Consider the following 24,378-nt stretch of genomic DNA (forward strand, 5'->3'; position numbering starts at 1 on the left):
TTTATAAATCTAATGGAAGGGGTGCTAGGTGGCGCAGTGAATAGAGCACCTGCCCTGGAGTCAGGATTACCTGGGTTCAAATCTGGCATGAGACACTTAACACAAAAACTAGCTGTGTGACCTTGGGCAAGTCACTTAACCCCAATTGCCCTACCTTCTCCCCTCCGAAAGGCCCCCCCCCCCCCAAATCTAATGAAATATTACTATGCCCTAAGAAATGATGTGTGTTATAAGGTTGGAGAAGCATGGAAAGATCTTTATGAACTAATTAATAATACAACAATGTGAATGGAAGGAATAACTATATGCCAAAAAATCAAACAACACTGTAACAGAATTATAAAGATCAAGCAAGACCCAAAGAGTTGATAGGATACCCCCAACCTTACCCCTTTGTAGAGATAGGTCTTTAGATGTTATCCATAGCACATGTTTTAGGAGTTTTTAAATGTATTGATCAATCTGAGAAACTTTTTCTCATATAGGATGACTGTTTATGATTCTTGGGATAAATATGATAGTGTAAGAAACAAGATTTCAAGAAAAACATGTAAAAAAAATTTTTAATCCTTTGTATCTTTAATATGGGTAAGAGAGCATTTAAAAAAGGAAATGATAGCATTGTTCTAGTATTTGAAGGACTCTTATGCAAAAGAAGACTTAAACTTGCTCTGCTTAGTCCCAATCAGTCAATGTAGGAGAAGAATTGGTTTAGGTTATAAAGGGTCACATTTAGCCATGTTTGAAGGCAAGTCTTCCTAATTTTGGGATGATCCAAAAAAAGGAATTGACTTCCTTGGCAATTAATGTTTTTCCTGACCAGATACTCTGGCAATGCCTGGATAATCCTTTATTCTGTGTGTTGTAGAAAGGAAATTTTTGATTGCATGAGGAATACATAAAAATAGAGAGAAAATTTTAGGACTTATGAGAGAGTTAGAAATCCTTTTTTTGAAGTGGATGCAAAAAAAGAATGAACAGAAATGTTTCTTTTCTTTCTTTTTCCTTTTAACATTCCTAGGGACCAGCTAAATGATGGAGAAATTTAGTTATAGAGAGAATGGACTTACCCAAGGTTGTGAAGCCATTCATAGCAGAGGTTGCACTAATATCAGTCAGCAGCTTTTATCTTTCTGTTCACATGTATTCATTTTTCTAGATAATATTGCATTGTTATGTCAAAGAAATAAAGCATTTAGCATAGGGCTTTGCTTGTAGAAGGTTCTTATTAACTAGATTCTGAATATATCACTAGTGAATACTTTAGTACATTTTTTATCTCATCTTATTTTTCATTGGTGCATATTATAACTTGTCTATCCATATCTTCTCATTGCTGTGCAGTTATTTCTGGTCTTTTAGAGATCCTTCATATCATATAGCCAATGTGCAGAGGACAGTCAACAGTCATTTATTAAGCACTTATACAAGTGTATTGTGCCAAGCTCTGGGAATGGTTAGTTTAAAAGCATTTATCAAGTAGCTACCATGTTCTAGGCCAAGCCAAGTCCCAAGGATTAAAAAAAAAAAGATTTAGGGAGTAAAGCCAAGATAGCGAAGTAAAAGCAGAAACTTATTTGAGCTCTTCCCCCAAATACTTGTAAAAAAAAATGACTCTAAACAAATTTTAGAGCTACAGAACCTACAAAATGACAGAGGGAAACACATCTCCAGCTGGAGACAGCCTGGCAGACTGACAGGAAGGGTCTCTTGCACCAGGTTGGGAGTGGAGTGCAGTCCTGCATGGGCCTTGCTGGAACAGATTGGCCCAGGGCAAGCCTTAGGGGACTGACTGAATCACTGGCAGCTGTGGCAGTTTCCAGATTTCTCAACCCACAAATGCCAAAGACAAAGTAGAAGGTCAGTGGGGAAATTCACTTGTACCTGGGTGAGATAAGAACTCAGTCCAGCCCCAACCCTGGGGCAGTGGAGGTGGCAGCAGCAGCAGGGGTGGCTGCTTCTGGAGCTTCATCCCACAGATGATGGGGTGATCAAGCAAACTGACCAGAGGGCAATTGCAGGGATCCTCTTTGCTGGCACTGAGGCAGGATTCGCTTGCTTCATCTTGTTTGGATCTTGGTCACAGTCTTGGGTGGTGGGCTTGAAAATAAAATAAGAAAAGTAGAGGAAAAATTGGGAAGAGAAATGAGAGTGATGTAAGAAAATCATGAAAAACAAGTCAACAGCTTGCTAAAGGAGACCCCCCAAAAATACTTAAGAAAATAACACCTTAAAAAACAGACTAATCCAAATGAATGCCTTAAAAAGCAGAATTGTCCAAATGGAAAAGGAAGTCCAAAAGCTCACTGAAGAAAATAATTCCTTCAAAATTAGGATGGAGCAAATGGAAGCTAATGACTTTATAAGAAATCAAGATATTATATAAAGAATGAAAAAAATAGGAGACAATGTAAAATATCTCATTAGAAAAACCATTAAACTGGAAAACAGATCCAGGAGACATCATTTTAAGATTATTGGACTACCTGAAAGCCGTGATCAAAAAAAGAGCTTAGACATCATCTTTCAAGAAATTATCAAGGAAAACATCCCTGATTTTCTAGCACCAGAGGGGAAAATAGATATTGAAAGAATTCAGTCATTCCCTCTTGAAAAAGATCCCTAAAGAAAAATGCTAGGAAGATTGTAGCCAAATTCCAGAGTTCCCAGGTCAAGAGAAAATATTATAAGCAGTCAGAAAGAAACAGTTCTAATATTGTAGAAAGACAATCAGGATAATGCAAGATCTAGCAACTTCTACATTAAGGGATCGAAGGACTTGGAACATGATATTCTAGAGGTTAAAGGGGCTAGGATTAAAACCGAGAATCACCTGCCCAACAAAACTGAGTATAATCTTTCAGGGGAAAATATGGATATTTGATGAAATAGAGGGCTTTTAAGCATTCTTGATAAAAAACCAGAGCTGAACAGAAAATTTGACTTTCAAATTATAAGACTCAAGAGAAGCAGAGGGGCGGCCAGGTGGCACAGTGAGTAAGAGCGCCGGCCCCAGCGTCGGGAGACCTGGGATTGGTTCCGGGCTCGGATACTTAACACCCACACAAAAATAACTGGCCGTGTAACCTTGAGCAAGTTACTTAACCCCAATTGCTTAGGGGTGGTCGGGTGGCGCAGTGAGTAAGGGTGCCGGCCCCAGTGTCGGGAGACCTGGGATCAGTTCAGGCCTCAGATACTCGGCACCCACACAAAAATAACTGGCCGTGTAACCTTGAGCAAGTTACTTAACCCCGATTGCTTAAAAACAAAAAAAGAGAAAAGCATGAAAAGGTAAACAGGAAAGAGAAATCATAAGGGACTTATTAAAGTTAAATTGTTTACATTCCTACATGAAAAGATTATATTTATAACTCAGACTGGAGTATAGAAATCTCTTACCCTACAAGAAAGTAAGGCCTGGGTTGGTGGTGGTGGGGGGTGGATAGAAGGGAGGGCAGACCCAGGTAAGGGATATTCAGAATGCATGCCATCTTGGGGTAGGGGGTTGGGAAGTGATGGGGAGAGAATTTGGAACTAAAAATCTTGTAGAAATGAATGTTGAAAACTGAAAATAAGTAAATTCCAGGGGGGAAAAAAAGAGGAAGATGTAAATAAATTTCCTGCTTTCAAGGAACTCATTCTAATTTCAATGGCAGCATGCAAATAGCTTTGTACAAATAAGATACATACAGGATAAATCAGAAATAGTGAGGGGAAGGTTACTTGTAATAAAAGGAGAAAGGCAAAAAACAGTCCCTATCTTCAGGGAACTCATTTTCTAATGGGGGTGATAAACATGAAAATAACTGCATATATATAAGATATTTATAGAATTGGTAGAGAGAGCCTCAGAAGGAAGGACACTAGCTACTCAGAGGACCAGAAAAGAACCCCTGTGGAGGGCTGGATTTGAGCTGAGTCTTGAAAGAAGCCAGGGAAACTTATAGGTAAGAGATTATGAAAGGAGAGCATGCCAGGTGTGAGATGGCCCATGCATTGGCATAAGTACTGGAATTGATTGTTCTATATGGGGAACATCAAATTGCTGGCTGATATGGCTGAATTATGGAGGTGAGTAGTGTGAGAGGACTGGTTCTAAGTAGAAAGCGCCCAGGATTTGAAGAGCTTTAAATGCCAAACGAAGGGTGTCATCTTGGAGAGAATTGGGAAGTGGAATTTATTGAGTAGAGGGCTCATGTAGACTTTTGCCTTAGGAAAATCACTTTGGCCACTGAATGAAAATGGATTGGCATAGGGAGGGAGATCATTTAGAAGGCTATTGAAATAGTCCCAGCATAGTGTTGAGGGCCTGAAGTAGATTGTGGCTTTGTGAGTGCAGATATAGGAGACATATAAAAGAAATGTTCTGAAGGCAGAAACAAGATTTGGCAGTAGATTAGATAAATGAAGTGAATGCTAGTGGGGAGTCAAGGATGATATCAAATTTGTGAATCTGGATGAATGGGAGGATGGTATTAGCCTCGACACTGTCCAAACAGCTGGTATACTCTCCCTTCATCATCTCTGGTTTCCTTCAAGACTCAGCTCAAATCCAGCTCTCCATAGAAGTTATTTTCTGGTCCTCCCAGCTACTTGCAACTTCACTTCTGAGACTACCTCACTAATTTTGCATATATCTCATATGTAGTGTGGTTTGGAAAAAAGGAAAAGTTCTGGAGAAAAAAAAGCAGTGATTTTTTTCACATGTTGTTTGTGATGCTTATGTGCCTTCCAATTTCAGATGTGTGGGGACTCTCACCTTAAAAAGTAGTTGGTGATTTGAGACTATAATGTGGGAGAGATGCTAGGAATACATATAGAGATCTGGGAATTATTTATTTAGAAATGAGAGTTGAACCCACGTTTTTACTTGATGAGATCACCAAGATTGTATTGGGGGTAGGGGACTGGGTACAATTCAGGAGCTCTGTGGATGCCTGTATTTGTGGGTAAGACATGGATGATGATCAGGCAAAGAAATGTGGCAAGGAGCAACTGGACAGGTAGGAAGACAACCAGGAGATTTGAGTGGCATAAAAAAAACCTAGTTATGAGTATCCAGGAAGAGAGGATGTGACCAGTCAGCAGTGTTAAAGGCTACTGAGAGGTCAAGAACAGTCAGGGTTGAGAAAAGGTCATTAAATCAGGCAGTTTAGAGATTACTGTTGGCTTTGGAGAGGATAGTTTTTCAGTTGAATGATGAAGTTGTAAGGGAAAGGAACAAGGAATTTATTAAGCATTTAACTATGTGCCAGGCACTGTGCTAAGCACTTTATAAATATCTTATCTGATCCTTACAGCAACCTTGAGATGTCAGTGCTATTATGATCCCCATTTTACAGTTGAAGAAACTGAGACAAAGAAAGGTTCCATGACTTGTGCTTGGGTCATGCAGCCAAAAGTGTCCAAGGCTAGCTTTGAATTCAGGTCTTTCTTATTCCAGGCTCAGAATTCCATCTACTGCATGTGCCCCATATAAGATAGATCTAGAAAAGTGTATTATCACTTTGTAGAGGGTCCTGGATTGGGTTGAGGGATTTTGGAGTTGGATGAAAGTGGAAGCTTTGTGATTGATGACAAGATCAAGTATATGATTCTCTCTAGCTGAGGTTAAGTGTGTCATGGGAAATGAGTAGATTGAGAAACTGATTAGTTCACATTAGTATGTATGTTGAAGTTCAGAAGGAGAAAAAGACAGTGAGCCTGGCTGAACTCATTAGGAAAGGAATTAGGAAAAAAAAAATTTAAAAAAAACCCCAATTGCCCTACCTTCCCCTCTCCAAAAAGCAAAAAAAAATTTTTTCTTTTCTTTCTTTTTTTTAATCAAAGAAAGGAATTAGATTGTCCTGGGATTCAGTAGATAAAGGATTTGTATGGGGTAATAAATTTGGAAAGCATCAATCTCCAAGGAGAAAAACTTTCTGACTGATTAATGGGAGAACCTGGGGACCCTGGAAGTAACTATGGAGAGCAAGGAGTCTTTCAACTCTGGTTCCCAGGCCAGTGAGTTGGGGCTGAACTTTGAGAGAAAATCTAACCAGTACTGGAAAGGGTGTGAAGGAAAGCAGTATCATAAAGGAAGTAGCCTAGTCTTGGTGAGTGCCAAATAATAGGAGTAGGAAAGGAAAATATTTTATTATTATGCTATAAGAAATGGTAAATATTAATACACAAAAGCATGAACTAAATTAAAATACATATCATTTTTTAAAAGTACACACAATCACAATGTAAATAACCATCAAAAAAATAAAAAATGAATATTGCAAAATTACAAACAAGAAGTTTGGCTCCAAAGAAGAGATGGGAAAAGATACCTTCTCTCCTTTACAGAGATGAAGGGTCCACAATTGTGAAACATTACATAGAATGTCAGATTTCTTTCAGATTATTGATTAGTTTTGCTGTGGTTTTTTTTTCTTTTTCCTCTTTTTAAAAAAAGTTATCAGGGGTAACTTTCTGGTAACAGTAGCAGGAGAGGAGGAGGACCTAACTAGGTGATCTAAAAATAGGAAATATCAATAAGAATCTATTAAATGAAATAGATGAAAGAACATTTTAAAATAATGGAGCAATCACTATGCCCAGCAGGCATAGGGGAAGCAGAGGGGCTGATCAGTAATGAGATACTATTGGAGTAGTATTAAGAAGGATTGTGGGCAGTTTGGAATGGATCTTGGTGTTTGCACATTGGTAGCTAGACTTTCCAGGTCTTATGTATCTTGTATGTATTAGGGAGAATTCTTGGTTTTCCTGTATGATCTCTTTCTTTGGCCACATAACTGGCCCACTTCATTTTCTAATCACATACTGACTAGATATCACTAACACTACTTAGTACACATAAGGTATCTTCAGAATTATGCCATGTCCTTGTTACATCCACCACATAGCTTCCTTTTGACCTTTAGGTCACCATCAAGTTTGATTTTATGGAGATTGTTGTGTTTCCAAGATTCTTAAACATACAGCACTATTTAGAAAATATTGTTGTTAAGACCATAGGTTTTATCATAGAAGTCATTGTTGAATCATTAGAAGACTTACAGTTTCTCAAATATAATCCAGCCCATGCTTTCCAGTTTTAGGCGTTATTCATTTTCAGTTTTGTAATGTTTCTCCAGATAAATGTACTTATATACTGTCCAGGTAAACCCAATTCATGTCATAATCTGGCTCATAAGTTTTTCTTATGTAGATTTTTAGTCTTCTCTCTTTCAATTATTCATGAATCTCATTTAAAGGGCAGCCCTGTATTTTTTTGCACCTTTATGAAATTGATCCAATATCATCTGCAAATGGTGACAGCTGGGGGCATGACATCACTTTCTATAGCAAATCTTCAGTTTGAAGCTTACTCCCCAGGCATCCTGCCAACTCCTTGATGTTAAATACTTGCCTACTGGTTTATGCCTTGTTTGATATTTATCAGAAAATCATCGAATAGAATTGTTTCGAGGAATCTTCTTTTATTTTAACCTGCCTGAGAATCTCCTTGTTGGAGGTGTTCCTTTAAGATACTCTTTTGCTCCATGAACTTAATACTTTTTTATTTTTTGGTATGTATCAAATAACAAAATATATTTAAGGGATTTTGTATCCTTGTACTTTAAAGTTCTGTGACCATAAAGATAGTGTTCTATCAAGAAATATCTTTGAAAGTTTGCCCATTTCTTCTCATTCAGTAAGGATACCTTTGATAACTTGAGTAAGAATGTCATTCTGGTAAAGATTTTTATAAAGAAAATTTTTTTATTATGCCTATGAATCATACAGATATTTAATAAGAATTTGAAAGGAGGCACATGGGTCAATAATTCAGTTTAATTTAACAAGTATTTATTAATGTCCTGCTAGATGCAAGGGTACCATAATAGGTTCTAGTAAAAGGAAAAATAAATTGGAACATAGCTGTTGCTCTCAAGGGACTTAAATTCTACAGCATTTATATTTATAAATAAATATGTATAACGGTAGAGGACACTTATTACTAAGGGAATAAAAAACGTCTTCCCTAGGAATTCCAGTTTAGGCTGAATCTTGCAGGAAGCTAAGGATTTTGAAAGATAAAAGTGGTGGGGAAAGAGTATGATGAGCATATGGGACAGGCTTTGCAAAGGCTTGGAGGACAGAGGTGAGGTTCTGATACAACAAATGGGCGAGTTTGGCTAAAATGTAAAGTATATGAAAAGGAATAACATGAAATTAAGGCTAAAATTAATCATAATAATTTGGAAATTATTAATGTCTGATATTTTTTCTATTCTTTGGTATCTTTCCCTCAATTCTTTCAAGTCTATTTTAACAGTAATACTAATAATAACCATTATTATTGATTATAAATAGCGAGCATTTATTTAGAATTTTTAGGTTGGCTGAGCACTTTACAAGTATAATCTCATTGGATCCTCACAACAACCCTTCAAGGGAAGTGCTGTTAGTATCCCCATTTTACAGATGAGGAAACTGAGGCAGATGGTGGTTAAGTGACTTGCCTGAGTTCACAGAGCCTAGTAAATGACTTGCAACAGGCATTCAACTCAGACTTTATCAGTGTTTACACGTTCTATTTCACCTGCTCTTGACTATCTTCTTAAATGTCATTTAAATATAGGCATTTCAGGGAAAGGCCCTTTCAATTCTGTTCATTCTTACTATGTCTCATTTCTGTATTAGAGGATGCACATCTGCCTTGTAATTTAACCTACCCTGTGGGTTGTTGGATTTTTCCAGAGTGGGGAGAGAGAAGGGGAGAGAGACAGATAGAAAGATTGACAGACACAGAAGAGAAACACATATATAAGAAATATAGCTTGTCTTCAAGGAACTTAATATGGAGGACTAAAAAAACAAACCTGTAAATATAGGAATTAATTATGGGCAGAATATAATCTAGAACTGAAATCAAGAGAGTGAGTGTATAGTCAGAAAAAGGAGAGATCATCAGCAAAGACTGAGATCATCTTGTCTGGATGTGTCTACTGAGAAACCACTAGTGCTTAGATCAAAGATGTCTTAACCTGGAATCCATGGTCCCTGAAGTAAGTAGATTTTATTAGATGGTCTGTAAACTTGGATCAGAAAAGAAATAGATCTTTTTTAAGTGTCATTGATTTACTTTGTAACTATGTATTTCTGTGTTTAAAATGTTGTTCTGAGAAGGAATCCCAGGCTTTACCAGACTACCAAAAGGATCAGTGATACCCAAAGGATTAAAGAACCCTTTGCTTAGATTGTTTTTAGGGATAGCAACTTATTTTTATCCATTTCAATTCACTGAAGTTCTTGGAGAACTTTCAGATAAGGGAATTTCTAATGGGTACATTCACTATTTGAGACATAAAATTCCCTCTCTTGTATTATTTTAAGAGCTTCTTTCCATATCTTCAATGGATGACTTACTTGTCATACTGCTTTTTTATAAATTGCAGATTTATAATTTTAAAAAATAAATTGCAGAATTACTGTGAGAGCCTGAAGAAACCTTGAGATTGATTTTACTGATAAGGAAACTCTAGCCTAGAGATATGTTTATAAATAGCCTTGTTTAATTCCTTTCATTTCCCTAATCTGTTCTATACTGTTGAATGAAATAGGTTTTAGGAAAAGCAGTCAGTATCAAGATGGAACAATTAAAAGTGGTAATAATATTCTGTGAAAATGATTACAAAACTATCTATAGAAAATTTACTTCACCTTGAAGCAGTTTTGTGGTATAGTAGTTAGAGCACCCAGCCTGGAGTCAGGAATACCTGAGTTCTAATTTGGCCTTAGACACTAGCTGTGTGACACCGGGCAAGTCACTTAGCTCTCTTTGCCTTAGTTTCGTCAAATGTAAAATGGGGACATGCCAGCACTTACCTCTCAGAGTTGTTGTGAGGCTCAACTAAGATAGTATTTGTAAAGAACTTAGGGCAATACCCGACATATAGTAGGCACTTAATAAATACTTGTTCCATTCCATTCCTTGCTTTGTGTCTGATAAATTTTAGGTAAAAACAAGCTCCAGAGAGCAGTAACAGATGTATCATCTTACCCTCGTCTGAAAGGTATTTAGAGATAACCAGCGTCATCAGATCCTGGTTCTGGTTCTTGGGGTTCTTGCTCTGTGTTAGTTCTTCCAGTTCTGGAATTCTGTGTTCTGCATTTTAAACCCTCTTCTCAATGACATTCTTTGCTCTCTGTTAGATGGTATTCATTTCAACTTGGCAGGATAGCAGTACAACAGGTTATGTGTTTGCTACAATTGGTGGGAAATGATATAAAAATATATATCATGTGCCTTTCCTTTATTATAAATTTACTGTTTTATCATCTGTAAGATTTCAGAACTGGAAAGAATCTTAGACTGAATTCAACAAACATTTATAAAGCTCCTATAATGCACAAAGCACTGAATAAAAAGATAAAAATAAAAAACTCTTAAAGAAGCATATGTTCTGCTGAAGAGATTATACATTGTTCACTACTGAGTATATGTAATCTGAGGAGGGAAGGAAGACAAAGTACTTGGGGCAGGAGGAAGAACCCAAAAAGCTTTGATAGAAGTCTTGAAACAATCCAGAGCTGTAAAGAGGTAGATGAAGTTAAATAGTTGAATCCATTTCAGGCATAGGTGACAGACTTGTATAAAAGCACAGAAATGAAAAATATCATGTGGAGTTTGGGGAAGAGCTAATGTACTAGTAGATAAAATACTTGAAAGGGAATGTATGTATAAGTCTGGAAGGAAAAATAGATTGGAGCCTTTCTTTAAGAGGATTTTGTATTTTATCCTAAAAGTCAATGGAGAGGCTGGGAAATCAAATTGGATGCTATTGCAATAAGCCAGGTGAGAGGTTTTGAAACCTGAAGTAGGGAATCATAATTTTAGAGTTGGAAATGACCATTTCATTTATTTTTTTTTTTGTATGTGAAACTGGAATCTGCTTGCTTTTTAAAATAAATAATAAATTCTAAATATTGTTTTCAAAGTTGATTTATCTGTGTTTCCTACTGATCTTCTATCTACTTGTGTCCAATTTTTTTGCCCCCCCCCCTTTTTTTGGAGGGCAATTGGGGTTAAGTGACTTGCCCAAAGTCACACAGCTAGTAAGTGTGTCAAGTGTCTGAGGCCAGATTTGAACTCAGGTCCTCCTGACTCCAGGGCCGGTGCTCTATCCACTGTGCTACCTAGCCACCCAATTTTTTTTAAAGGCTCAAAGGATTGCTTTTCTTTTTCCTTCTGTCTTCTCCCATCTCCATTTTGAAAGCCATATCAACATCAGTATGTTCCCCTCTGTCCATACTCCTTCCATTTCATTGAAAAACAGAAATATAAAAACTTAATAAATATGCATAGTCAAGTTAATGGATTGTTGGTGGAGTTGTGAACTGATTCAACCATTCTGTATAGCAATTTGTAATTATGCCTAAAGGGATATAAAACCCTGCATATATACCCATTGACCCAGCAATACCACCACTAGGTCTTTATGCTAAAGAGATAAAAAACAAAACGGAAAAGGACCTATATGATGTACAGATATATATCTAACAAGTCCTTTAGTGGAAATTGGAAATTGAGGGGATACTCATTAATTGGGGAATGGCTGACCAAGTTATGGTATATGATTATATTGGAATACTATTGTGCTATTACAAGAAATGATGAGCAGGATGCTCTCAGAAGAACTTAAAAATGATTTACATGGACTGATACAAAGTGAAATCAGTAGAACTAGGAGAACAGTATACAGAGTAATAGCAGTATTGTCCCGTGATCAGCTCTGAATGACATAGCTATTTTCAACAATGCAATGATCTAAGACAATTCCAAAGAACTTATGATGAAAAATGCTATCTCCAGAGAAAGAACTGATGGAATATGAAGGAAATCAGTGCATACTTTTTTTACTTTATTTTTTTTCCTTTCACAACATGACTATATGGAAATATGTTTTGCATGACTGCACATAGATACTCTGCATCAAATTGCTTGTCTTCTCAATGAGGGGGGGAAGAAAAGAGGGAGAGAGAATTTGAAACTCAGAATTTAAAAATTAATTGTTTTTACATAACACATTTCACTGCATAATCATCGCATCTTTTTTCCCTTATTTTTTTCTAGTCCAAAAATTGGTTTATAGCTTTTCATCAAAATTGTTACATAGTATAATTCTGTTCATCATGCCACTTAAAAGGTAAACAGAGCAGTGATGTATTTACCAGTGACATATGGATATGCATTTATCTCTCATGCATTGTGAACTTTGAGCCTAGAATTCCCAGCAGGTGTGTGTTGTCAGTATTCACTATATATATATATTCAGGAGTATTGCATGGATCCTAATCTTGCACCAAAGACAGTTTAGTAATAAATGATTTTTAAGTAATGCCAGCACAGTTTAAAAAAAACAAAAAAAACACTTCACATAATTGGTTGCACCCCATTTTTTATTTTGCAAAAAATTTGGCAGGCCATGAAATATGGCATAATTGGGGGAAAATAAAATATTAAATAAAAATATGAGCATAGTAAAGCAGAACATCCCCTACATTGGAATCTGTGTCTGAAAAAATGAATATTTCATTTTATAGTTAGAATTCACCACTTCTCCTATAGGAGCTGAGCAGTATATTTCATCAAATAGTCCTTGGAATAATAATTGGTCATTGCATTGATCAATTCTTATATCATTTAGAACTGCTTTTATCTACAATGTTAATGTTATTCAATTTCTAAATAATACTTTATTCTGTATCAGTGTTCAAAGAAGTCTTCCAATGATTCTCTGAAATGTCCCTTTCATCATTTCTTTTTGCTGTTGTGTTTTTGTTTTTTTGTTGAGGCAGTTGGGGTTAAGTGACTGCATAGGATCACTCAAGTAGTAAGTGTCCAGTGTCTGAGTTGGGGTTTGAACTCACGTCCTCCTCTCACTGTAGGACCACTGCTCTATCCACTTCGCCACCTAGCTGCCCTCTCATCACTTCTTGTGGTTCAGTAATATTCCATTACACTCATCTACCACATCATTTTCCAATTGATGGGTACACTCTAAATTTACTGTTCTTTGCCAGTACAAAAAGAGATCTTAAAAATATTTTTGTACATATGGGGACCTTACCCCCCTTTCTTTGATTTCTTTGGTGTATAAACCTAATAGTGGCATCACTGAGTCAAAAGGCATATACAGTTGAGTGACTTTATGGTTATAATTCCAAATTGTGCTCCATGATGACTGCATCAGTTCCCAGCTCCACCAGTAGTTCACCAGAATGCCTGTCTTTCCATAGCTCCCGCCATTTTCCTTTTCTATCATCTTTACCAATCCTGTGGTTGTGAGGTAAATCTCAGAGCTATTTTAATTTGTATTTCTCTAATTAGTAATTTGGGACATTTTTATGTGTCTAGATTTCTTGAGCAAGTTACTTAACCCCAGTTGCTTAGGTGTGGCCAGGTGGCTCAGTGAGTAAGAGTACCAGCTCCAGGTCATCTCCAGGGATGACCTGGGGATCAAATCTGGGCTCAGATACTTATCACCACACCCAGAAATAACTGGCTGTTTAAGCTTGAACAAGTTACTTAACCCTGATTGCTTTAAAAAAGAAAAAAATCTGTCAATCAACTACAAAACACTCATGATGGAAAGGGATATCCCCATCCAGAGAAAGAACTAGAGTCTGAATGCAGATTGAAGCCAACTACTCACCCTCTCTTTTTTTGTTTTGTTTCTTCTTTCTTATTGTTGACTCCATTGGTTATAATCCTTCTTTACCACTTGACTAATGTTTAATGTCCAGGTATTTGTAGATCCTATATTTGATTGCATGCAACCATGGGAGGTGGAGCATGTGGAAGGCGAGAAAATTTGAAACTCAAGGGATTGTGGAACTGAATGTTGTAAAGTAAAAGTAAATAAATTAAAATAAAAAACAAATTGTCAGGACATCTGGATCTTTAAATAACTGGGTTTTCTTTGCCTTTTTTTTTTTTTTTTTGGAGGGGAAAGGCAGGGTAATTGGGGTTAAGTGACTTGCGCAACATCACACGGCTAGTAAGTATCAAGTATCTCAGTGTCTAAGGCTGGATTTGAACTCAGGTCCTCCTGACTCCAGGGTTAGTACTCTATTCACTGCATCACCTAGCCGCCCCATAACTGGTTTTTCTGTGCCTTTAATGGTCATGTTTGATGTTAGGCCATTAGCCTCATCCCTGGCTTATGTCTTGTTGTCCTTGAGTTGTTTCAATTGTGTCCAGCTCTCCATGACCCCATTTGGTGTTTTCTTCAAAAAGAAACTGGAGTTACTATTTCCTCTTCCAGCTCAAGATGAGAAACTGAGGCAAACAGGGTTACAGGTACCCAGGGTCACACAGTTAAGTGTCTGAAGTCAGATTGGAACTCAAGTCCTTCTGACTCTAGGGCAAGCACTCTATCCTGTGCCATGCTTACCACTTTATTTTTACAGATAAGGGAAATAAGCCCAGAGGTGTTACCTGGCTAGGAGAACCAGGATTTTCACCCAAGTCCTCTTCTTACTCTACTCAAGGGTATGGAGGGGTAGAGTAGGGATTGGTCCATCTAGCTAGAATAACTTCAGTAATAGTGAACTTAATATCAACTGAGGCAATATTTTATTTTTGGATAACTCACATTATCAGGAGGTCAAGCAAAGGGAAACATCTAAAACATTGCATAGATGAGTTGGGACAGATTTCCTTAAGCCATGTTTTCACACACCCCTTTTCCAGGTTCCTCATTTCACCTATGCCTGATCCTTTACAGATCATGCTGTCCCACCAAGAAGGAAAAGAGGGAGGTAGACTCTTCCTCAGTGGTGACTGCCCCATAGCACAGATTCTTGAGCTGAAGAATGCTTCTTGAAGCCAGTTTGTGATTTAGGTTATTGAGATGGGTATTCTACAGAGGGAGGGGATGTTCCTAATATTACCTTGATTGCTACTGCTCTGGGTACCTAGATTGAGGTTTAGGCTGTGGTTTAGGAAAGGGTAGTCTGGAGAGGGGGCAGAATGGGGAGTAATTATAGGTGTAGTTGTTTTGAGACAAACCCCACAGATTGGCTATCACAGGAGGATAGAATTAATTTGTTGACACACACCCCTTGGGGAATGGGTCTGGTCATTGCTGGCCCTACTTTGGAGACTTCTTGGCAATTCTTATCCAAGACTTTATTGAAAAGAAGGCATTGGCCTAAAATTAAAAGGAATGTCCTCATTTGAGACTTTCCTATATCATTGTGATCATAGATCCAGCCTATCCTTATCCCTTTTGTTTTTTTTTCATCACCACCATCATCATCATCACTAATATTTATATAATGCTTTTAGCTTTGCATAGCACTTTACATATTACCTCATTTGATTGACTCCTTCATTTTTAAACATAGCCTTTACTCTTCCTCTACTTGGAGAGCCATCCCTTGGATAAGAGAAAAGGGAAAAAGCATTTTGGCACAACTAACCAACCCATCAGCCAAGTCAGACAATGAATATGTGTCAGTTTTCAAACCTCTATAAAGAAGGGATGGAGAGGCGGCTAAGTGGCACTATAGAGCACCGGCCCTGGAGTCAGGAGGACCTGAGTTCAAATGTGGCCTCAGACACTTAACACTTACTAGCCGTGTGACCTTGGGCAAGTCACTTAACCCCAATTGCCCTGCCTCCCTCCACTCTAAAAAGCAAAAAAAATAAATAAAGAAGGAATGGAGATGTATTTTGCAATATTTTTGGAGTTCAGGCTTGGTCATTGCAGTTACATAGCATTTAGTTTCAGCTCTTTTGTTCTTCACACTCACACAGTTGTATTATATATGTAAATTGTTTTCTCGTTTCTGCTTGTTTCAGTCAGACTCAGTTCACAGAAGTTGTCCCATGCTTCTCTTAATTCTTCATCTTCGTTGTTTTTTATGGTGCAGTATTTATGTTGTAGTTCATAATTTGTTTAGCTATTTTCCCCAATTGGCGGATACCTACTTACTTTGTGACCAAGTTTTTGTTACCACACACAGAGTTCCTGTGGGTAATTTTATTTATGACCTTTGTTTCTGAGTTTTACTTCAGGGGTGGTCATGGTGAGATTAAGGATAGCTGTGGTATCTCTGGCTCAGATAGTAATGTATAGTTTAATAGTAATTTAATAATAAAAAAATCTTCCCTCACCATTCCAAATTTTGTTTTCAGAAGGGTTTGACAAAGTTACAGACCTGCTAACGAGTAGTGCGCCTTTCCAGTGCCCCTCCTACATTAAATGTTTCTGTCTATTGGCTTCTTTGCTGGTTTGCTGGGTATGAATGAGTAAAACCTCTGAGTGGTTTTGATTTGCATTTCTTCTATTCCTGTGGATATTTAGCAATATGTAAATTTTTAGTGGCTTGTTGAAAGAAGAGTACTCATTTGCCACATTGCATAGCTTTCTTTTGCAGAAGAAAACAAAGCATTGTGCCCAGACTGATTTCATAAAAAGTATAAATTTGGATCTAATTTTTATGTCCCGGTTCAGCATTGAGGACTGGTAGTAATTCTGTGTTATGGTCAAACTTCAAATTATGCTGAACTCCCCAGAAAGAAGGATTAGTTGTCTCCTTAAAATTTACCTTTACACTTTATTTCTTTCCCTTTGTGCTTAGCAAATTGTTTGATTTTGTCATTTGTTTGTAATCCTAGCTATTCCACTAGATTGTAAACTCCCAAAGGGCAGGAAATCGGTCTTTGTTACCCCCAGGAACTGAACAGCATCTTGGCACACTACTTAAAACTTTAAGGTTAGCTGGGAGGTAGAATGGAATGGCTGTAATATTATTTATATAAGTCTTGCCTAGTAATCATTGCTTATACTTGGCTTAATTCTTATTTCTAAACTTTTGTCTCCAGGCCTTAGAGCTGTTGTGAAGTTTGTTCTGCCTTATCTGGCTTAACCCAAACTGTTTCCCTTGCATATTGACTCAGGAACCTCTTTCCCTTTTTATCTCTCTCCTCTTCCCCCTCCCTTTCTAACTACTGATGAGGAGATGGCTCTAAAGTGCCAGGCACTATGCTACTTGCTGTGGATACAGACAAAGGCAAAAGACAGCCCCTGGTCTCAAGGAGCTTATGGTATAATTCCTGTCTTTCTAGGGAAGAGGCCTGATGTGGCCCCATTGTAGGTAGCAATTTCTTTATCCTGTGCTGGGGAAGGAAATGGAACTAATAACTGATTTTATCATTGCAGATCCATAACATGGTGGCAGTGCTGGAAGTTATCTCCAGCTTGGAGAAATATCCCATTACCAAAGAGGCACTTGAGGTATGACCCATTATAATAAAATTATGTAATATTAAGACTAAATTTATATCTCAGAAGTATAAGCACTTACCATCTACTCAGGTGTTGTGCTCCTTGGCTTTGGTAGGAATCCTGAGTGTCCCAAAGCAATTCGGGCTGAATTATTTCATCTTAGTCCTTCCCAGCTTTGGCTTTATTTTGAACATCAAATCTACTGCTCTTTGTAAACTGGAGCACAGCTTCAGTTTGTATTTGTGTTACTGTGGCAGCACACCTGTACATTCTTTTTTTTTTTTTGGAGGGGGGACGGCAGGGCAATTGGGGTTAAGTGACTTGCCCAAGGTCACACAGCTAGTAAAGTGTTAAGTGTCTGAGGCCAAATTTGAACACAGGTCCTCCTGACTCCAGGGCCAGTGCTCTATTCACTGTGCCACCTACCGTGTTTCCCCGATAATAAGACACTGTCTTATTATTTTTTTGGACAGAAAAACACCAGAGGGCTTATTTTAATGAACATTGACAGCAATTTTAATAAACAGGTAAATGTGAACAAAAAAATGTACCTTTATTCAATAAGCAAATCACTGGGGAAGAACAGGATGACGCGCTCACTGCTGCAGCTCTGATTGGATGCAGCTCGGAGCCTGGCGTGCGGTTCACGGGGGGGGGGGGCGGGGACGACAGTGCATACAGAGGGTACCATAATGTAGTGTGTAGCGCAGGGGATCACCTTCACTACAGTAGCAATCTCAATAGGGCTTATTTTCGGAGGAGGGCTTATTTTAGAGGAATCTTACACAGTAAGGGGAGGGCTTATTTTCGGGATAGGTCTTATTATCGGGGAAACACGGGTAGCAGTTCCTGTAGGTTGATTCTTTACTTGAATTGTAAAAACTGGTTTGTTTCAGTTTGCTACTTTTTGTTTTTTGTTTAAAGGAAGTGGATTAGAATTTTAGTTGCTTTTGATTTTTTGCCCATAGTCTTATTTATGCCTTAGGGCATTGCACATAGGTGTGTATACACATGTGTGTATTTGTATGTTTATGTATGTAGGTATTGCTTGCACACATGAAAGTGTAATGAGAAACATTTTAAAATGTAGCTTTTTGTAAATGTACTTTAACTAGGACTTATGGGTACTTATTTTGTGATGAGTCAAACTGCTTTTGTTACAGAAGACTCAAGAGTTTTTCCATAGATCATAAGTAACACAGTTGGGGATCAATTTTTGAAAAATTTTACTAGGGAACACAAATTCCCTGCCCTTTACTTTGGTTCAGACTTAGTGTGTTTCTACCCTATGTATTTTTGATGTATTTCCCATTTCTCAGGAATGTCACTTGTGAACATGCTTTTGCTCAGAATGTTTATCATTTTGGGGGATTAAAATATCTCTCTTTGGTTGCAGGAAACAAGGCTAGGAAAACTCATCAATGATGTAAGGAAGAAGACGAAAAATGAAGAACTTGCCAAACGGGCCAAGAAATTGTTGCGGAGTTGGCAAAAGTTAATTGAACCAGTGACCCAGAATGAATCAGTGCCAAGGGGATTGCCGAACCCACCAGGGTCGGCAAATGGAGGCGCTCACAACTGTAGACCAGATGTGTCACTTGCTACAGTTCCTGGGTCCAAACCCATTCATGAGTTGAAAAATAGAAATGACATTCAAAAGCTGAACTCCCCGAAAACAGAGAAACTGGGAAATAGAAAAAGAAAAGGAGAACACCGTGATGGACATCAAGGCCCTCCTTCCAAAGTTTCCAAAGCTAGCCATGAACTGTTACAAAATTCTTCTCCCCTACCAACTAATGGGATTGGGGGGAGCCCTGAAAATTTCCCCAGCCCTCTTGATGTTAACCTGCACACGGGGCCTGAAAGCAGCAGGACAGAACACAGTGAGAATGATAAACACAGTAAGATACCAGTTAATGCCGTCAAACCTCACACGAGTTCTCCCGGACTTGTAAAACCTTCCAGCACTTCCTCACAGCTAAAGACTACAGTCCTTCAGCATCATGAAAAGCCGGAAGAACCTACAGGGCAGCACCAACCTAAGAGTCCCCGCTGTTCTTTTAGTCCTAGCAACCTAAGGCATGAGCCATTTGTCCGGCAGCATCCCACATATGCACCAAAGGGTTCTCTGCCTAGTCCATCTCAAAGGCCCCACTTCTTAGATACTACCCAGGCTTCTTCACCCTCTTCACGAGCACCATCGCTGATGCAGCCCTCTACGCCTCCAGTACCCTCAAAAAGACCAGAGGCTTCCCATCAGACTGGAGTGGAGGTTTCTCAGCACTGGCAGGAACACACGTCTTCTGAAAGTCATCAGCGGCATCTAGGGACCCTCCAACACGTGTCTCCTGGCTGCAAAGTGAGCTCGCCCTCTGGGGAGCCTCTGATGCCACGGGTGGGGTTTTCTCCAGAGGCTTCTAAGATGGACAGTGATGACAATGCTGCTTCTGGGTCTGACAGTAAGAAGAAGAAGAGGTACAGATCTAGAGACTACACAGTGAACTTAGATGGACAGGTTCTAGAAGGGGGTGTCAAGCCTGTCAGATTAAAAGAGAGAAAAATCACCTTTGATCCCATGACTGGACAAATTAAACCTCTAACACAAAAGGATTCTTTGCAGGTAGATATCCCTGCCCTTGCTGACCAGCACAGGACAGAACCGGACAAGCCGGAGCAAAAAACCAACCTGCAGAGTCCTTTTGAACAAACGAACTGGAAAGAGTTGTCCAGAAATGAAATAATTCAGTCCTATTTAAACAGACAGAGTAGTTTGCTTTCCTCATCAGGTGTACAAACACCAGGAGCTCACTATTTCATGTCTGAATATTTAAAGCAGGAAGAAAGCACTAGAAGAGAAGCTAGAAAGACTCATGTTCTAGTGCCAAACAGTATATCCACAGACCTGCCTGGAGTTAGTAGAGAGGTCACAAATGATGATCTCAACAGAATAAGGCAACTCCATTGGCCAGGGGTAAATGGTTGTTATGATACACAGGGTAATTGGTATGATTGGACGCAGTGCATATCTTTAGATCCACATGGTGATGATGGTAGATTGAACATCCTGCCTTATGTCTGCCTAGACTGAATATAAGGTTGCTAAAATGCTTTCACATCTGCAATTAGCAAACACAGGGCAGACTCCATGACGCTTAACATGGAGAGTGCACCTCTTGTCCTGGAAAACAGGCCTGGAAGAGGGTCTCGAGGGGCTGATCCTTTGTAGCTCTTCTGTCTAAGTTCTTCTTTTGTGAAATGCTGCTACCAGTTTACTAACAAAAATAGCAAAGGAAGGGCGTACGAAGGACAAAGAATTGAGTTCAAAACTCTATAGCAAACCAGCTATAAAAAGTGTTAGTCCCCAAAAGGTTAAAATGATTTCCAGCACATGTGAATGCCAGAATCTTATCTACAGGCAGGTACAGAATACTTGTGGAAGAGTTACCTTAAAAAGTACGCATCTATTTATTTGCATTTTTTTTTTTAATTTGGCAGTGAGATGTCTGTGAGACAGTGTGCAAACAGCTGTAGTTTTATTTGTATTTGCATCATCTCTGTTGAGCGATTGGGTTATTTTAAGTCACATGGTGCAGATTTTTTTCAAACTGCAGCCATGCACTACTGCAGTTACCCAGTTTCCAACTCTACATTCCGTAGGCATCCACATATTTTAGTCTGGTTTCAGTTTAAATCCAGTCTCCAAGAAATGCTGCAAAAATTTAGTTTTTTTAAAAGTCCCCTCCCTTCCCCCCACCCAGTAGCCAAATAATTTTTGTCCTTTTTCCCTTCCTGCAAATTTCTAGAAAACTTCAACTTTCTAGAGTCCAAAAATGTAACTGCGGGTGCTACTAGTGTGTAACTGTCCTGTGAGGGAAGAGGGAGCCTGTTTTGTATGCTGGAAATATACTTGTTACCATTCCTTTAGATATTGTTTGCCTTACGGATATTCATCATAAACGCGATTTGCAAAAACAAAGAGCCTTAGTGAATGTACAGTGACTAGACTTCTGTGTTCTTCAGATGCAGAAGGGAGCAACTTTGCTATTTGGTCCTTTAAGTGGACACATTGTGATATAAATGTGGAAATAAAAAAAATTTGCACAAAAAAGTTTGTGAATTATTAATGATAACTGGTTTGGGGGGTTGTTGTTTTTTTTTTTTCCAACTGTTACCCATGGAATGGTCTTTTGTTCCTGGGGGTTGCTGTTGTGTTCCATCATCATCTTCCCCATTTCCCAGTTAGTCTCTTCCTTACCCAAGGCAGTAAGAGTACATTTTTAAGGAGAAAGGAAAGATGATTTTTTTAAGTCTATGGCCCACAAAGATGAGTACTTAATATATAATATCAAGACCAGTACAACAAAGCTAAGTGAAACTTCTATCTGGCCTTATTGCAGAATTTTAGCAACCCAGAAGCTTCAGGTTCTGCTTATGAATGCTATATAATGACCCCTGCGGGCATCTTGGGAGCATCTTATTCAAGCAGAACAACTGCAAGAGCTTCTTGTAAGGAAAAGACATTTTCTTAGGGGCAGCCAGGTGGCTCAGCGAGTAAGAGCACCGGCCCCAGTGTCAGGATGACCTGGGGATCAAATCCGGGCTCAGACACTCAGCACCACACCCAGAAATAACTGGCCGTGTAACCTTGAGCAAGTTACTTAACCCCGATTGCTTTAAAAAAAAAAAAGAGGAGAAAAGACATTTTCTTAGAAGTAATACAGTTAACCTACTTTTGGAAAATTGTTCCTCTACTCCAAATTCCAGAGGAGATATAAACAGGAAGAATTTCAATTTTTGAAATGAAATTATTGATAAGCCAAGCACAGCATGGATGCTGTTCCCCAGTTTAGTAATTAGTTCCCAGTTGACACCCCATCCCCATTTGGGTTGATCCAATTATTAATGCTCAACACCCACTAACTTGCTCTTTGTTCTGCCATGACACCACTGATTCACTTCTGGCATCCTCACTTACCCATTCCCAATCAATTCCAAAAGATTATCCTGCCACTATTCTCTCTCCCCCCCCCCCCATCTCCCCCTGGGATTAGAGATTTGAGGAAAAGGGAGATGGAAGAAATCAGTAAGCATTTATTAGGCACCTACTATGTATCAGGTACTAGGGCTACAAAAACCAAAAGCAAAACATTCTCTGTTCTTCAGTTACACATAAATACATACAGAATAAATAAATACAGTAGAGGGAAAGAGGATACAGGCACCTGAGATGTTTGGGAAACTTGTGGTAGGTGGTGTTTGAACTGAGTCTGGAAGGACATGAGAGGTTCTACAAGGCAGGGATTTGGAAGGAGCTTTATCCCAGCCTTGTCTTATAGCCAGTGCAAGGGCTGGGTTATGAGTGGAGGAACAGAGGCCAATTGGATTGTACCACAGAATGTGGGAAGGGCAATAACTAATAATGAGGCTGAGAAGACCAGGTGAAGCTGGGTGGTTGTGAAGAAATTGAAAAGCCAAATAGAGGAGTTTCTACTGGGTTGTTTGTTTTTGTTTTTCCAGTAGAAGAGCTATATGGTCATATTTGCAATTAAGGAAAAGCACTTTGGCAGTTGTGTGGATGGTGGCTTAGAGCCTGGAGAGACTGAGGCAAGGCTGGGACAGGACAACATTGCAGGGGTCCAGGGGAGAAGAACTAAGATAGATAATGACTCCCCTTCAGGAAGGGTAAGAGGTGGACCAGGTCTGTTGTGGAGATAGAAATGACAAGATTTGGCAGCTGGTTAGGAAAAGAACAAAAAAAGGAAGGGGAAGGAGAAACCAAAGGGTGGGGGGAGATAAATGAAAAAGAAATCAGAAAACTGGCACAGATAGAAAGGAAGAAAAGAAAAATGTTCCTCTTACTAATCAGTCATTATTTCTGAAGAAATATTTCTCTGACATATGGATGGTCCCCAGTATAGCTAATGGAGATAGAAAAACAAGATAAAACAAAGGCTCTTTCCCTAAGAAAGGGCCACCAGCATTATTGCCGACGGGCTCTTTGCCTACAATGCATCAGAATCTATTGCTTTTATTCACTTTTTTAAAAAAGAAGCCCAGTTTCCTCTCTTATTCTGGTCATATCATGTCTGAGAAATTTGGGGGGAGGGAAAGGGAGGTGGCACAGGCTTCCAGAGACATGGCTTTACCACAAACTAGACAAGTGATCTTGGACAAATCTTTTCTAAGCCTCAATTTCTTCATCTAAATTGGAGGCTACATATAAGGAAAGAGCTTTGTAAATGATAAAGAATATACAGTAGCACTTTAAAACCAATCTGTAAAATCTTGTTGGCAGCTAGATTTTGGCAGAAATCTCATTCCAATCCCTCCTCCACCAATCAGGGCTGTGCAATCAAACAGGAGCCTTTTTATGAGGGTGTACACGTGCAGGAAGCTGTACTGAGGTTTAATTTTGTCTAGTAGAATAGCCGAAGCCTTGCCAGACTCTCTTGTTTTTTGAAAAGACTGGGTTGCCAGTCAAGAGACTTGGGAATCCGTCCTCACTTGGCTCCTAACTTGTTTTGTAACTTTGGACGAAGTCATTGTCCCTTTTTGAGCCTCTGTTTTCTTCACTATAATGGGTAAATCAATTATAATTGCATACTTAGCTGCTTTGCCTTCAAACATTTATTTTCTATTTAAGCCTGATTTTTTACTCATATACTTTATATAATATCCATTGTATGTACATAGAAATTTTTGTATTCAACTTCTGAGACAATGAATGTGAACACCCCTAAAACTTTTAAAGGCTCTTAAGAGAATCCTTTAATTACTCCCTAATTAGAATCCTACACATTTTTATCAGGCCTGGAAGAAACTTTAGAGATGACTTAGCTCAATTCCGTAATCTTACAGATGAAAACAAGGCTTAGAATGGTAGTAAGTTCTAAGGGAATTGGAAAGCACACATCATGGCATAGTAGAACAAATACTGGACTTCGAACCAGAAAATCTGGGTTTTGCCAATTTACCTGTCTAACACTGAAAGTCATTCCCATCTGTAAGGAAACTTATTAGTTCTCTTAATTCTTCCAGGGCTGATTTAGGGTTCTAGAACCCAACACAGTTTACTGACCTGATAACCTTCAAACTGTAATCAGTC

General features: G+C 38.6%; 1 protein-coding gene across 2 annotated transcripts in view; it reads left to right on the forward strand.

The window, feature by feature from the left end:
• The window catches only part of MED26 (mediator complex subunit 26), a 136,732-nt gene extending 115,351 nt beyond the window's left edge, over positions 1–21,381 (forward strand). For both annotated transcript variants that reach the window (XM_069102106.1, XM_069102105.1), the window contains exons 2-3: positions 17,208–17,282; positions 18,670–21,381. In XM_069102106.1, coding sequence (XP_068958207.1) covers positions 17,217–17,282; positions 18,670–20,361 — 1,758 coding nt within the window. In that variant the 5' untranslated portion in view covers positions 17,208–17,216 and the 3' untranslated portion in view covers positions 20,362–21,381. The remainder of the gene's footprint in view (positions 1–17,207; positions 17,283–18,669) is intronic.
• Positions 21,382–24,378: the final 2,997 nt, after the last annotated feature.

Source organism: Petaurus breviceps, unplaced genomic scaffold (assembly GCF_028583685.1).
Source record: "Petaurus breviceps papuanus isolate PSGF00001 unplaced genomic scaffold, PetGlider_PUasm1.0 523, whole genome shotgun sequence".
NCBI classification, from domain to species: Eukaryota; Metazoa; Chordata; class Mammalia; order Diprotodontia; family Petauridae; genus Petaurus; species Petaurus breviceps.